General features: G+C 49.2%; 2 protein-coding genes across 4 annotated transcripts in view; one reads left to right on the plus strand and one right to left on the minus strand.

Annotated features, from left to right (window-relative positions):
• Nucleotides 1–13,135, plus strand: part of DPCD (deleted in primary ciliary dyskinesia homolog (mouse)) — a 23,200-nt gene extending 10,065 nt beyond the window's left edge. Inside the window, exons 3-6 of the mRNA XM_020897812.2 lie at nt 3,389–3,513; nt 3,843–3,976; nt 12,199–12,301; nt 12,827–13,135. Coding sequence (XP_020753471.1) covers nt 3,389–3,513; nt 3,843–3,976; nt 12,199–12,301; nt 12,827–12,931 — 467 coding nt within the window. The 3' untranslated portion in view covers nt 12,932–13,135. The remainder of the gene's footprint in view (nt 1–3,388; nt 3,514–3,842; nt 3,977–12,198; nt 12,302–12,826) is intronic.
• A 518-nt stretch (nt 13,136–13,653) lies between these two features.
• Nucleotides 13,654–15,006, minus strand: part of FBXW4 (F-box and WD repeat domain containing 4) — an 81,862-nt gene continuing 80,509 nt past the window's right edge. For 2 of the 3 annotated variants that reach the window (XM_070470058.1, XM_020897811.2), the window contains 2 exons: nt 14,573–14,714; nt 13,654–14,368 (listed from right to left, as the gene is read on the minus strand). In XM_070470058.1, coding sequence (XP_070326159.1) covers nt 14,249–14,368; nt 14,573–14,714 — 262 coding nt within the window. In that variant the 3' untranslated portion in view covers nt 13,654–14,248. Of the gene's footprint in view, nt 14,369–14,572; nt 14,800–15,006 lie in introns of those variants that run through there. The other variant, XM_070470060.1, reaches the window with a different exon arrangement.

Here is a 15,006-nt window from a genome sequence, read left to right on the forward strand (position 1 = left end):
AATGAATGCTGTATGTGTATTCATAGAGAAAAAAAACTGAAGGGCCCCATAACAATGATCGGAACATCAAACCAACCCTAGAAGAACACAGCATGTCCAGGGGGGCCGAGGCTGAAGGGCAGGCCATCCCCCAGCGATTACATTCGGATTACCGGCTTAATCTGCTGTGGTATTTGACCGCCAGCCTAACCACCCCAGGCTGCATTTGGAGGATATTGAGCACTTTCATCCCCAAGCACTTCACCGGCTTTATAAATGACCCACTCGATTCCCTTCAGCCTCCTCAGGGATGGGACGTGGCAGCTGTTTAATAGCCACATAGCAATGTTGCAGTGTTTTAGGGCAGAAAAGAAGAATCCTGCATCCAGTTTAAGCTGCAGGGAGTATTTAGGAAAGGGGAATGTAATTATCCACATTGGAAGTGGGCCAGGGCTGGGAGCTCTGGGGAAGGAGGCCTTTAGGACCTCTACTTTCCAGCCCACCTGAAAGATGGGGCCTCCTTTCAGCAGTCAGGGACATCAGCCTGCTTCCTGCTGACTTAGGAAAAAGGCCCCAGGCGCTGCCTCCTTCAAATATTCCCAATCAGACCCTTTACAGGGTCATTGAAAGTCTCCTTTCCAAGGACTGGCCCTGGCTCAGCCAGGAAGATATGACAGCGTCCCAGGGAGCTGCCTTGCACACACCAGTTTGGGTTTAACATATAATCAAATCAGAGTGACAGCAGGTGGAAACAGTCTTCTGTTGCCGCAGGAGCTGTCCTTGAGTTCAGGAACAAAGACAGGACAAGAAAGACAAGACGAAGCATGTATTTGCATGTGTGCATCCATGCCCACATCCATGGGAGAAATAATAAGGACTTCACCAAAAATCATTTATTGGATCTTATCTCAACACGGGAATTAGTACAGAGACCTTCTTCGTATTCTAACAGAGAATTTAACCTCAAAGTGTCAAAAACAGTGAAACAGCCAAGGGTCCAAGTTTCTGTGACCTGAGTGGCTTTTAAGGCCAGCAGTAAGGAAACCAGTAGCTAACCTTCCATCTCCTTAGGGTCCTTTTGGGGAACATTTCTGTTCCAAACCCAGTTATTCCATAGATAAAAGAGTAGATCGGAATTGCCTTTCCTGGCCACACTGGCACTGTGCTTCAGGACACATGATTTAACAAGGCTCGTGATCACCGGACCCCTCACTTGTCCAGCCTCAAATAATTAAGTGTTTTTCAGAAATTAAATTTTCAAATAGTTGAAGCTTTTCCTTTAAATGCTAAAATTTTAAAAAGAAATAGAGCTTTAAAAAAAACTTAAAAAATATCATATATGCTATTGAATATTTTTGAGGAAGGCATTGCAACCCACTCCAGTATTCTTGCCTGGAGAATCCCCATGGATAGAAGAGCCTGGCAGGCTACAGGGTCGCAAAGAGTTGGACACAAGTGAAGAGACTTGGCACAGCACAGTTAAATATTTATAGAATACAAGTTAGCCTTTTACTAATGATTGAAATTCTGGTCTTGGAGTTAGGAGACCTGAATTTTACCTGTGGGTTTTGCAAGTGAGTGTCTCTTTCTGCGCCTTGGTAATTCTTTATACTCTTCCTTGGAGAGTGGTAGCAGGGGTTGAAGGAGAGCAGGCTGGGAAGAATGCTATTTCTCATTTGAAAGATAGAAGCATTGGACTAGACGCTTTCTAAAAGAACCTCCGCCTTTAAGCTGTTTTGACTGTTCTTAGATCATGATCCCATCAGTCTAAGGATGCTTGTTTGCCCTCACACCAAGTGGCCCCACATGCTTTTTAGTTCTGACCCTGCACTCAGTGTGAGCTATCCCATCATGCTGTTGTCAGTATGCCTGGGAAAAAATTAATTTCCTGCCTTATTCTACACATAGCATTTTATACATGTCCGAGTAAGAATCTAGGAGTGATCTTTTCTACAGTATAGAGTGAGATACATGGGTCTGTCACAGTAAGTCACAGCTAAGAGGCGTTTGTCACTTCTGAGTTTGTAACTGTGAAGGCTGCAACCCAGAAGACTGGCTTCCTAGTTGAGCAAGGTATTACATGAGTAGATTTGGATGTACTCCTAGTCAACAGTCCATTCACTTAAAAGAGAGGTATTTGTGAGAAAAAAAAAAGTTGCCTATAAAGCATATTTCCAAGTTTTACTCTTCCTTATTAATTTTCATTATAAACTTGGAAATGTGTTTCTAGGGAGAGTTTTTGGCCCTGAGACGTAATAAAATCACACTGCAGAATGCAACAGACCTTATAAAAGCACATATTCAAGGGAAAATCCTCATTTTACAGCATACTTTTGTGTTCAGCTTGTGTGCCTTGCTTAGAGCAGGGAGGGTGTTTGGGGTTTGGCACAGCTACTTAGAAGAAACCCATCCTGAGAATCGCACTCCCCCCGCCCCCGGCCCAGAAAAGGACCAACCACCACAGGCCACCGGGTACTTTCTGAGTTGTCTGGCTCCTCACGGCAGCTCCAGGAAGGCTGCTGGCCTGGAGCAGCGCCCGAGCTGCCACCTGGAAGACCCCCATTGCCTCAGGGAGGGAAGGAGCCAAGCGGTCGCGCTTGGGAAAGCCCCCTTGGGCCACGGACGTGCTGACAGCGGTCGGCTGTGACAGGGCTGAGTGGGGTCCCTGAGCGTCCCAGTGGGGCTCTCAGTGTCTACTGAACTGGACTTTTCACTTAAAATTTCCATACAAGTGTGGGCCTTACTGGAAGAAAAAATCTTATGCAAACATCTGGGCTGTAAAATAGAAATGATTATTTGCATTATAAAAGGATGATTCCACTCTATAAGAAATTTATGTTACATCTTTTATAAATAATACATTTAAAATGTGATGTGTGCCTAAAATTTCCTGTAAAAACAACTGTGGGGCTGTTGTTTTAAGCCAGGTACACCTGAAATGAGTAAACTTCTCAATTTGGACTTTCCAAGTCATGCCTATCAGCTTTCACACTCTTAATTCATTCTTCCTTGCTTATTTTTAGAAGGAAGAATGCACATCAACTCATGCTTCTTGGGATCCATATTTTCCCTGTTACTAGTAGCCACCCTTTTCCCAACCTTCACATCATCCTTGTGATTGAAGTCATACCTGGGGGTTTCTGAACTCCACTTGGCGCCTTTCACAGCTTTGTTTTAATTCTTTTTGTCTGGGCACCCTGATCTGTGCTTTACAAATTGTCTAATATTGAAATGCTCTCCTGAGATTTCAGGGGTCATGAGGTCCCTGCTCTGATGGATAAAAGTTAGTGTGAAGGCCTGTCACTCCCACTTTTATCCTGTTCTGTACCTAAAGTGATGTCAGTGATTCAGTAGAAGAGAGCAGAACACCTTTCCTCCCTGTAATCCCACTGCTTCCTTCTCTCCTCAGTGAGGAAGTGGCGTGTGAAGAGTGCCCTGGGAGCCTTGGGCCAGTGGCAGATTGAGGTGGGAGAGCCAGCACTCCCAGGAGCAGGGAGCCTGGGGCCTGAACTCATCACGGAAAGCAATGCCAATGTATGTCTATCTGTCAGGTGTCTTGGGGAGGCTGGGGGAGCGGGGTGCTAGCCCTCAAGGGCAGGCACCATGTCTTGTTCACCTCCTCATCTCCAGTGTGCCCACCTGGACACAGTGCTCTAGAGACATTCCCTTGAATGGATACCCAAAGGGTTTTGGCTTAGTCATCCCAGAGCAGGGGCTCCAGGCTTCGTAGGTCACAGCAGTGGCAGCCTCAGAGGAGAGCTGAGGATCTCCCATTGTGTCCCTGGGTAGAGCTCTGTGGAGGGGAGCCATCCCTTCCTACCCCTCTCCAAGAATAGTCCTTGAATTGGATTTGCCTTCTGCAGCCCATATTCATGCGCAAAGATACCAAGATGAGTTTCCAGTGGCGAATTCGAAACCTCCCATACCCTAAGGACGTTTACAGCGTCTGTGTGGACCAGAAGGAGCACTGTGTTGTCGTGAGAACAACCAACAAAAAGTAAGTGGCGTGGTAGGCACCTGCCTACTTGTGTATGAGCAAGGTGGGGGTGGGGTTTGACCTAGGGTTAGGACTCAGATGGTTCCCCACCCCAGAGGGTAGAGCAGCCTCCTCTTCCAGCTCTGAGAGAGGCAGAAGGGCTTCACACAGCCCTAGAGTAGGTACTAAAAGCTGAAGGGCTTTCTGTCTTCAGCCCTTGAATACTGTAATCAGAACCAGCTTGAATGTTGTAATCAGCTCCATCAGGGCAGGGAAATTGGACAATGAGTGTCTGGTCCAGTACTTGGCATATGCTGGAGCTCAGTAAACATTTGTTGGATGAATGAGGGGATGAGGAAATAACCCAGCCACTGACTTGTGATCTTAGGTGGTTCTGCAGTAAGGTTACTATACCTTGACCTCTGGCTGGCTCCAATCCACTATGAGCTTGGAGCTGGCAGGGAGCCAGAGCCTGGAAGGCACCCCTGTCTGAGGTGGCAGTTACAGAAGTTAAAAGCACTGGTCTGGGAGCAGCAAACTTGATCCAACCAACACCCTAGGGGTGTTGTCCCTAGAGGGACAGGGGGTGGGTGCTTTGGCTTCTTAGAAGTCTCTTGCATGATGTTTCAAAGAGGGTCCTCACGTCCCTTTTCCTCCTATTCTCATGGTATGCTAGGGGCAGGCAAACTTTGGGGCTGAGGGGACAGAAGGTGACCGAGGTGTGGAGATCTGATCCTGGCGGGACTGCTTCTGGGCTGATATCTTGGAAATGCACTGATCTCGTTTGGGTTTCTGAAGTTCTGACTGACCACAGAAGAGAAGAGCCCCGTAATGACTTGGCTGTGAACTGAGTCAGAGGGATTGCAGTGTAGGACCAACTCCCGTGAAATAGATTTAGGGCATTGAGATGGGAGGTTTTATGAGTTACTAGTCCACAGACTGTGAAGCTACCCAGCATGTCTCATGGGGTGCTCAGCTTAGGCCAGAGATGCTCCCTCCAGTTTACCTGGAGTGAGGAGGACCCAGTATTTGTCCATCTTCTCAGGTGGTGTGGTGCCAGCCTCCCCTCCCATCTCCCTCAGGTCCGTGAGGCCACAGGAAAGCAGTGTGGCTCCCAGGCTCCCCTAGTGCCACCCTGGGTTCTCCCCTCCTCTCTGACCCCCACACCCTATCACTTTGGCAGGGTTCAGGGGTGGGGAAGGGGTGGAGATGAATGAATTAATTTCAGGATTATTGCTGTACATGCAGCCAGCAGCCCCTAAAGTGAGCCTTGTCTATAAATATAAAGTCATAATAATAAGGGTTTGCGTTTGTAAAGCACTTTATAGCCCTCAGATAAAAGGCAGTTTATTCCCGTTATTGTTCTCATCATTAACAGGAGTCAGTGCCTAAAGTAGAATTTAGCAATTTCAGACAACAGAGAAATTGCCTTTAGGAAAACAAACTCCATGCTTCAGCAAGCATTCCCTGGCGTCAGAGGCCCTGGGTCCAAACTAGGAACAAAAGTGCTTCTGATAGCACTTGAATCTGCAGCCCAGCAGTTTGTGGAGCTGGCTGCTGCCTCCCTTTTGTCCCCCAGAGGTCACTGTCGAATACAGATATCAAGCAGAAATGTGATTACCAGGGAGCGAGAGAAGAGAGGCTAGCTAGCTCACCAGAAAATTCATCTGCAGGCCGGTCCTCTGGGTACCATCTCCTGCGCATATCCAACCATAGGTGGCGCTGTTGGCCAGGCGCTCCACTCCAGCGCCCCAGGCAAGGGGAGACGTTGCTGAACTGCTGGGTGAGGACGGGTGGTGATGGGAGTAGTGCCTCCAGAGGGAGCAGGACCAGGATCGGATTCCCACAGAGGGGAGAGGAGTATGTGAGTGCTCACTTCAGGGCCTGCACTGAGATCTCAGGGTCAGTGCTGCCCAGCCTGGCGCAGCACAACCTTGGGACCCTCTGCTGGGAGGAAGGCGAGGGAGACTGCTAAGCCCCAAACCGGCTCCTCCTCAGCCTAGTGGCACGTTCATTTTCTACTTGGAGTAATAACACGTCCTGTACCTTTACTTCCTCTAAATATACACAACTCAATGGCTATTCCTTTGAGCGGAGTTTAACTTTTTCAAGATAATGTAAAAATCTATTTTCTGATCATCACACCATCCAGTGGTAGACAGGGTATGTATTTTTATTCTTGTGCTATATATGAACGATTCCATAAGAGTATCTATAAAGTCAGCATGATGCACTTGATTTACTGGCGGGGATAGTGACGGTTTTAATGCCCAGGCCTCTAGTTTCCACCACACTGTGGCTTTTCTGATTTGACGTCCTTCACCTGAAGGTTCCATATCTGCCCCGATTCTAATATTCTGGAATATGGTTATCAATAAAAGCCAGAGTCCCTGAAAAACTGAGTTTGCCGCTTTTCTTGATGGAATTGATTCCAGTGAATTATGTCCTTGGCCTCAGGTAATAGCAAGAGATGAACTAGGGAAGGAAGAAGGTGCTTTTCTACGATCTGATTGTGGCATCATCTGTTCCCAATAAGCATGCTTGTGCAGAGAGAAGGTTCTGAGCCTCAGCCTTAGAAGCTGGCAGCTTTAAGTGGAATGAGCTGGGCGTGGAATAGGAGGATGTCAGCTTGAATCTGGCCTCTGCCACATATTAAATCATAGCATTTTGGGCAAGGTTTCCTCATCTATCACAGGAGAATACTCATGCGTACATCATAGATTGTTTGGGGAATTAGGAAATTGTATATTATACTCAGCCCTGTGGCCAGCCTGAGGAAATTGGAGGCCAATTCCAATTTCTTTGGAAATTGGAGCCTGAAGAGAGTTTGGCTGATTTGACATCAGTAATACTAACTCTGTGGGAGTGTTAATAGGCATCTCTAGAAAAAAGGATTCTGTGATCAAATACGGTTAGGAAACTGAATTAAAGTTTCTCTTTGGTAGGACTTCTGAGAGCCTTAAATATGTGAATGTGCATTATAGGCAGAGGTGACCAGTTTGTCTGGACTGTTGATGTTTAAGCAAGAAGGGAAGATGTGCCTACTGATCTTCTAAGGGACAGACTGACTACACAGGCTTCCCTCGACCACTCTGGCCGAGCCTGTGTGTAGGTGTGTAGAGCACCCACAGGAGGTATGTGGGGCCCAGCCCATGTGACTCCACAGCTGTCCCGCTTCCTTTCAGCTTCCTTCACAGCCTCTCGCTCTCTAGGCCTGGCCTCTTGTGCCCTTTCTCAGTTCACTGCAAGGGAGAACAGGTTGGGAAAGGACTGGGAATGGGGAAGGGAAGGTGGCAGGGAAAGAGTGATGCAGGGCAGTAGGTCATCTCTGAAACAGAGTGAAGGAGCTGTCTTTTTGCACAGGTTGCAGAGAGGTACTAGGTTAGCCTGTTCTGTTCCCAGCGACTTAAAAGTTCATCTGGGGCAGCTATTTTATTTGAGAAAGGAATCTGGAGGAAGAAACAGGCCCAGAAGTTAAGTGGCCTGCCCAGAGTCACAGGGCGGGGCCAGGAGTCCTCCTGAGAGCCCGTACGTCCACTTACATCTTTGCACACTTTTTCATTCAGAAAGGAAGGCCACTCTGTGTTAGAGGGAGTGCTCAGGAGACCTGCATGGTGGTTGAATCCTGGGGGAGACTACCCCCCATTTCTGCTCCATCCTTGGAACCTAGATGGTCTGATCCTTTGAGGTGAGAATGGAGAGCGATGGAGGAGTCAGGAGATAGAGAGGATTATCACTGTAATAAGGGCATCTCCCTTTACCAGTTTTATGATGTGGGCAAGATACCCAACTTGCCTGTGCCTCAGTCTCCTCTTCTATAAAAGAGGATGACAGAAGTAACCAACCTGAGAGCATTGTTTTTAGGAGTCAGTGTTGAACAGTGGTGTGAACAGTGCCTGGCAGATTTAGAATTCATAAATGTCATCTCTCACTATGTGGCTGAGACCCAGGATAGTGAAGGCAGGTGAGAATGGGGGTTGTTGCACATCAGCTAAAAGCCCAGGGACTACCCCACTATAAAGGCTTAGCTTTCAGCAGAAACACAAGATTTCAGGCAGCGATATGGCCTTGTTTCTTCTTCATCCTTAAAGCCCCAGTTCCCAGCTCTGGGACACAGTTGATGCCTAAGAAATGTGCACTGCCTGCCGAGGGCTGCCAGGGGCTGGGTGTTTGGACTTTCCCAGAAGCACAGTGGGTCCCTCTCTAGTCCAGGCGCTGGTGAGAAGGTGAATCATGGTATTCTCAGGGCAAGTCCCAAGGCAGGGATGGAGATAAGGGAGTGTGAGCTGTTCCTTGAGGAGAGAAAGCAGATGCCTCATGCTCCCTTGAAGGCTGCCCATCAGGAGCCCCTAAAAAAATGGTTTAACCTCAACCAATAAACTAAATCCATCAGAAGAGACTCAAAACAGAGCTGAGCCCCCAGACCTACTCTGCCACCACCTCCCTGCCACGTGAGAGGTGATGGGAGTAGAACAGGGGTGCTGAGGCAAGTTGTGCAACTCAAGTTCCCTTTGATTTTGTCATTGCTGTTGATTGCCAAGCCCTGGACTCTACCTCCCCTGCGTGGGGCATGTGCCTTGACAGCGTGGGACACAGGTGTGTCCCTGTGCCCCCTCCCCAGGACACAGCCAGGTAGGCATTAAGGACATACCACATTCTGCACAGCGAGGCCTTACACAGGCCCACTGGGTTCAGCTGAGCTGTGTGTGCCAGGCTGCTTCTCTCCCGCTTCTGCTGCTTGTGTATATTTGCAGGGAAGATGTTAACACTTCCTAACAAGCCTTTGTGTTCATCTAATCTCTGCTGTTTAACCTTTGACTCCCTCCCTATTATCAGTGTCTGCCACCTTTGCTGGCCAGACCAAGGGCCCCAGGAAGAGCCCTCAGCCTGGGCTGGCTAGGAGAATGAGGCCGACATTCCACCCCGGTCTGCAGGCAGATGGATCGCCTTTCCCTGGGGCAGAGCTTTGGAAAATAAAGCAAACTTGTGGTGCCATTAGGATCCCCCAACCCCCACTCCTTTTGAACTGTCAGCCTTTAAGTAAACATTCTTTTCCTGCCATGGGTCCCAGCACCTTGGCGGGGAGTGAGGAACCTGGGAGGAGAGGGGGCCCCGAGAGTCCTCACTGAACAAGGGATTTTGGCAGGGAGAACAGGGCAGAAATGCTGCCTTGATGTCAACTCTGAGTCCCCAGGGCATCAGGGCCTTTGAAGTGGACTGGGGGGAGCTGCCATAAGGACCAGGCCCCTCTGAAGTATTAAAAACCCAACCCTCTCCAGGCCCTCACTTGCATGTGTTTGTACCTGTCTGCAGTGTTCTCTGCCCAGGCCACAGCCTCGTGGCAGCACTGATGCCATGCCCAGGTAACAGGTCTGGCAGCCACCAGCCAGAGCCTAGGCCACACTTCCACCAAGGAAGATGCCAGATGGGCCTGTTGCTAGAGATGAGGAGGCCATTCTTTGTGCTCCAATGTAATAATCTCCAGACCAGGATTGGGGAACTTTAATCTGACGCTACTAACTGGCTGTGAAACCAGGCAGGATAGTTCGCCTCTCTGAGCCCAAGTTTCCTCTCTGGTAAAGGAGGTCAAATTTCCTGCAAAGTCCAGTTGCAGACATTACGAGTTTGATGTTGCTATCCGGGTGGTTGTTTTTGTTTAATTTTGGCTGCACTGCTCCACATTTGGGATCTTAGTTCCCTGACCAGGGATCAAACCTGCACCCCCTGTATTGGAGGCACGCAGTCTTTTTTTTTTTTTTTTTTAACTTTTTTTTTTTCATTTATTTTTATTAGTTGGAGGCTAATTTCTTTACAATATTGTAGTGGTTTTTGTCATATATTGACATGAATCAGCCATGGATTTACATGTATTCTCCATCCTGATCCCCCCTCCCACCTCCCTCTCTACCTGATCCCTCTGGGTCATCCCAGTGCACCAGGCCCAAGCACTTGTCTCATGCACCCAACCTGGGCTGGTGATCTGTTTCACCCTAGATAATATACATGTTTCGATGCTGTTCTCTCAAAACATCCCACCCTCGCCTTCTCCCACAGAGTCCAAAAGTCTGTTCTGTACATCTGTGTCTCTTTTTCTGTTTTGCATATAGGGTTATCATTACCGTCTTTCTAAATTCCATATACATGTGTTAGTATACTGTATTGGTCTTTATCTTTCTGGCTTACTTCACTCTGTATAATGGGCTCCAGTTTCATCCATCTCATTAGAACTGATTCAAATGAATTCTTTTTAATGGCTGAGTAATATTCCAGGGTGTATATGTACCACAGCTTCCTCATCCATTCGTCTGCTGATGGGCATCTAGGTTGCTTCCATGTCCTGGCTATTATAAACAGTGCTGTGATGAACATTGAGGTACAACATGTCTCTTTCAGATCTGGTTTCCTTGGTGTTTATGCCCAGAAGTGGGATTGCTGGGTCATATGGCAGTTCTATTTCCAGTTTTTTAAGAAATCTCCACACTGTTCTCCATAGCAGCTGTACTAGTTTGCATTCCCACCAACAGTGTAAGAGGGTTCCCTTTTCTCCACACCCTCTCCAGCATTTATTGCTTGTAGACTTTTGGATCGCAGCCATTCTGACTGGCATGTAATGGTACCTCATTGTGGTTTTGATTTGCATTTCTCTGATAATGAGTGATGTTGAGCATCTTTTCATGTGTTAGCCATCTGTATGTCTTCTTTGGAGAAATGTCTGTTGAGTTCTTTGGCCCATTTTTTGATTGGGTCATTTATTTTTCTGGAATTGAGCTGCCGGAGTTGCTTGTATATTTTTGAGATTAATCCTTTGTCTGTTGCTTCATTTGCTATTATTTTCTCCCAATCTGAGGGCTGTCTTTTCACCTTGCTTATAGTTTCCTCTGTTGGAGGCACACAGTCTTAACTACTAAACTACCAGGTAAGTCTCAGGGTTCCCCCCACCCCCCGACTAAAGGGACCATTCATGGCAAATAGATGGGGAAACAGTGGCTGACTTTATTTTGGGGGCCTCCAAAATCACTGCAGATGGCGACTGCAGCTATGAAGTTAAAAGACACTCACTTCTTGAAAGGAAAGTTATAACCAACCTAGACAGCATATTAAAAAGCAGAGACATTACTTTGTCAACAAAGGTCCATCTAGTCAAGGCTATGGTTTTTCCAGTAGTCATGTATGGATGTGAGAATTGGACTATAAAGACAGCTTAGTGCAGAAGAATTGATGCTTTTGAACTGTGGTGTTGGAGAAGACTCTTGAGAGTCCCTTGGACTGCAAGGAGATCCAACCAGTCCATCCTAAAGGAGATCAGTCCTGAATATTCATTGGAAGGACTGATGCTGAAGCTGAGACTCCAATACTTTGGCCACCTGATGTGAAGAGCTGACTCATTGGAAAAGACCCTGATGCTGGGAAAGAGTGAAGGCAGAAGGAGAAGGGGAGGACAGAGGATGAGATGGTTGGATGGCATCACTGACTCAATGGACATGGGTTTGGGTGGACTCTGGCAGTTGGTGATGGACAGGGAGGCCTGGCGTGCTGCGGTTCATGGGGTTGCAAAGAGTTGGACATGACTGAGTGACTGAACTGAAAGGGATCATTGATCTCTGGACTGGCACCTGCAGATGAGGGGGACCAAGTGTGACATGTGAAAATGTAGTGGGGTCTTACGGTTAGCAAAGTAGGCCAGAGCCCCAGAGATCTGGCTTCTGTGATGAGTCACATGGCTTGTTCTCTTAGGGAGATTTCTCCTTTTGGATTAACTTCCCTCTCTGGCCTGGAAGTGGAGTCAGGCTAACGCTAAAAGAGGGAGAGGGCCTCGGTAAAGTGCCATGTAAGTGCCAACTGTCAGTCCCCAGCTCTGGAGGACAGCCCTAGATGTCCTTATTCTGTTCCTTGTTTGTAGACATATGCTGTTTTCTTGGGGTGCTGAGGAGGTAGGGCTTGCCTGATCCAGTTGTGTTTCCCAGGAGGCGGCTTCCACGTGTCTTTGGGATTGTTGAACTTGAAATATGAGTCACTCTAACCCCTGGTCTAATCAAGGAATTATGACTGACCAGAAGGCCTTTCATTCTCTTCTTTCCAGGGTCACTAAGCTCTAAAATACTGGCCTTCTAACTGGCTTCCCTTCTTCCTCTTTGGCTGTGGGGTGAGGGGGACTGTATAGAAGCTTGGCATTAGAGGGCCTGATGCCCATCTATGGGGGTCCCCATGTTGGGTGTTCTCACGGTCTCTTGGTGTCCCCACAGGTACTACAAGAAGTTCTCCATTCCTGACCTAGAAAGATACCAGCTACCTCTGGATGAATCCTCGCTGAGCTTTGCTCACGCCAACTCCACTCTCATTATCTCTGTAAGATTCGTTCAGACTTCTTGGCCACTGTGTCAGGGAAAGGCTCCTTCTTTCCCTGCCCACTTCTCATCTTACTCAGTTTCAGTCCCAACAACTCCTGGGGTATGCTTGCTAGGGAACAGTCCTCTCCAACAGAATGGGATGAGCAGGCGAGGGCTCAGGAGACTGATTTTAAAATCACAGCTGGAACTGGGTAGAGGGTGATGGGGAGGGGTGAGATCCACAGAACTGAGGCTCTAGAAGGTCCAAAAGCCTACCTCTACCCCCACGTGACCTTAAGCAAATCACTCAACCTTGTAGGCCTCAATTTCCTCATCTTTGAATAAAGGGGAACAGAAGGAGGACTTCCCTGGTGGGCCAGTGGTTAAGAATTTGCCTTCCAATGCGGGGGGCAGGGATTCAATCCCTGGTTGGGGAACTAAGAACCCACATGCCTTGTGGTGTGGCCAGAAAGGGGGCCCTGAGTCTCTTGGGTGGAGGCTGTTTATATGATTGACTCGTGTCTTCTCCTTGCTCCACCCTCAGTACCAGAAGCCAAAGGAGGTCCTGGTGGCTGAGTCAGAGCTGCAGAAGGAGCTGAAGAAGGTGAAGACAGCCCACAGCAGTGATGGCGACTGCAAGACTCAGTAGCTGACGCCTGAGCCTGACTTCTGACACTAAGGGTGGGTGAGGCTTTTCCTGCAGGCCTGTGAGGCTTCGGGCTTGGGCTTTTCTGGCACAGGGGCAGCCTCTCTTCTCCCAGGATCTGTCTAGCTTTTATAAGAACTGGGCCTCAGGGCATTCCTGGCCCCCAGGTCGTGGTCTTCCCTCCTGAGTAAAGTAATTCTGAGTCACTGTGTGTGTACTGCCCCCTCGTCCTCCGCTGGTGCTTCTGCCCCCAGGAAGGGGGCTGGTGATGACGTTTCCTTCTTTGCTAGCCTCTGGACCTTCAATGTAGAACCTTCCACATTAAAGGTATGGGTCTTAGATGGAGAGGAGGATCAGAGAAGCCTGACCCCAGCAGGGCAGGGCCCCAACCTGTTTGCAGCCCAGGATATTAAGACACTGTGGGCATAAAGTCAGCATAAGGCTTGCAGAGCACTGGAGTGGGGTGAAGGAGGTCACTGCAGGCCAACAGCCAGGAGCCTTTCCAGGACCCCCACCATAACCCACAAGTGACACCCACCCCACCACCAGGGCCAAAGGGGTAGAGGGGTAATGAAAGGTCTTCCTGGAGAAAAGAAACCTTTGTTCTTTTGGACACTGAGCCATGAGGCTGGTCTCACCCTTCAGTAGAGTTCCCAGCCCCAAGTTTGAGTCTATCCTTCTATTCCTTCTCCCTGTGGTCTTGCTAACCAGTAAGGAACCAGATCGGTGAACAGTCAAACTTTATTTTTACAAAAATGTACATTGTAACATGTCTCAACAGCTAGCCTGAGGTTGGGCTGGCTCAGAATTCAGAATTTTGGGATTGCCTTTGTCCTTTCTTGGTTTCAAAGCAAGACCAGGCCGTAGGACTCCAGCCGAAGACCTTGGTCAAAGGCGGGGTCTGACTGATGTGGAGGCTGGTACCACAGGGTACTGGCAGCCTCCCCGCTCCTTCTAGGGAAGGGGCCACCTGGGAAGCCTGGAGCACCTCACCTCACACTTGTGCTGAGCTGGCCTGGCTCTAAGAAAGTGTGGGCCTCTCCAGGCCAGATTCTTGCTCTGGCCAACAGGGAAGCAAGGCCCAGCTGAGTTCAGCTGAGAAGCAGTAGGTCCCATCTCTCCAACTGTTTCCTGGGAGAGACTGCACCCCTGGGTAGCCCCAGTGCCCAGGAGTCAGCAGCCTTTATCTTAGGTGCCTGAGCACCATGGTCACAGGTCTAGGAACACAGGGAGGCCAGGGAGGAGGTATCACTGAACCCTCCAGGCAGGAGAAGTCCCTGAGTAGCTGGCTTCCCTGGCCCACGGGCTAGGTTGGCCTTGTCATGGGTTTTGAAAGTCCAGGACGTGGAGGTTGTAGGACAGTGCAGCATAGAGGTGTCTGGTTGTGAAGCGCAGGCAGTACACAGGACTGCTGAGGGGTGTCGACGTCAGTGGGAAGGCCTGCAGGGGAAGGACAAAAGTGGCAAAAGTATCCCCACTGGGAACTGGAGGAGCCCGAATGCAGGATTCCCAGGCCTGGTGCCAAGGGACAGGGGCCACTCTAGGCTTCCTCCCGCCCTCTCCAGGCGCGCCCACTGCCAGTACGGACCCTGGAAACGAGCCCTGGCATCCACGAGGCCTGCCTGCGGTGGGCAGGACACTTACATGGAGGCAGGCCCTTTGGCGGCGGTCCCACAGTCGCACAACACCATAGTAGGAGGAGCCAGTGGCCAGCAGGTGGTTCCCATCCGTCTGTAGGCAGTACAGGGTGCTGTCGTGGGGCTCCTCCCACTCCATGACACACTTCCTGTCCAGGAGGAGGTGATGCAGGGGATGTCTGGGGGTGGCCTCCACCTCCACCCCAGCTTCCCCAGAGGCCTTAGGAAGCCATTCTGGTTGGGAGAAAGATGCCAAACCACCACATTCCTTTAAAACCACACTTAATGGGGGAAAGCCTCCTCAGTAAAGATCTCTTTCTCACCAAGGCCCTGACCCCAGGCAGGCTTATGCCTTATTTGTGCATCACGTGGCTGCTGTGTGTCACCAGATTTCAGAGGCAAGGAAGGCCTCAAGAAAGCTGGGACAGAACGCTGAAGGAC

This window comes from Odocoileus virginianus, chromosome 7 (genome assembly GCF_023699985.2).
Source record: "Odocoileus virginianus isolate 20LAN1187 ecotype Illinois chromosome 7, Ovbor_1.2, whole genome shotgun sequence".
Lineage (NCBI taxonomy): Eukaryota > Metazoa > Chordata > Mammalia > Artiodactyla > Cervidae > Odocoileus > Odocoileus virginianus.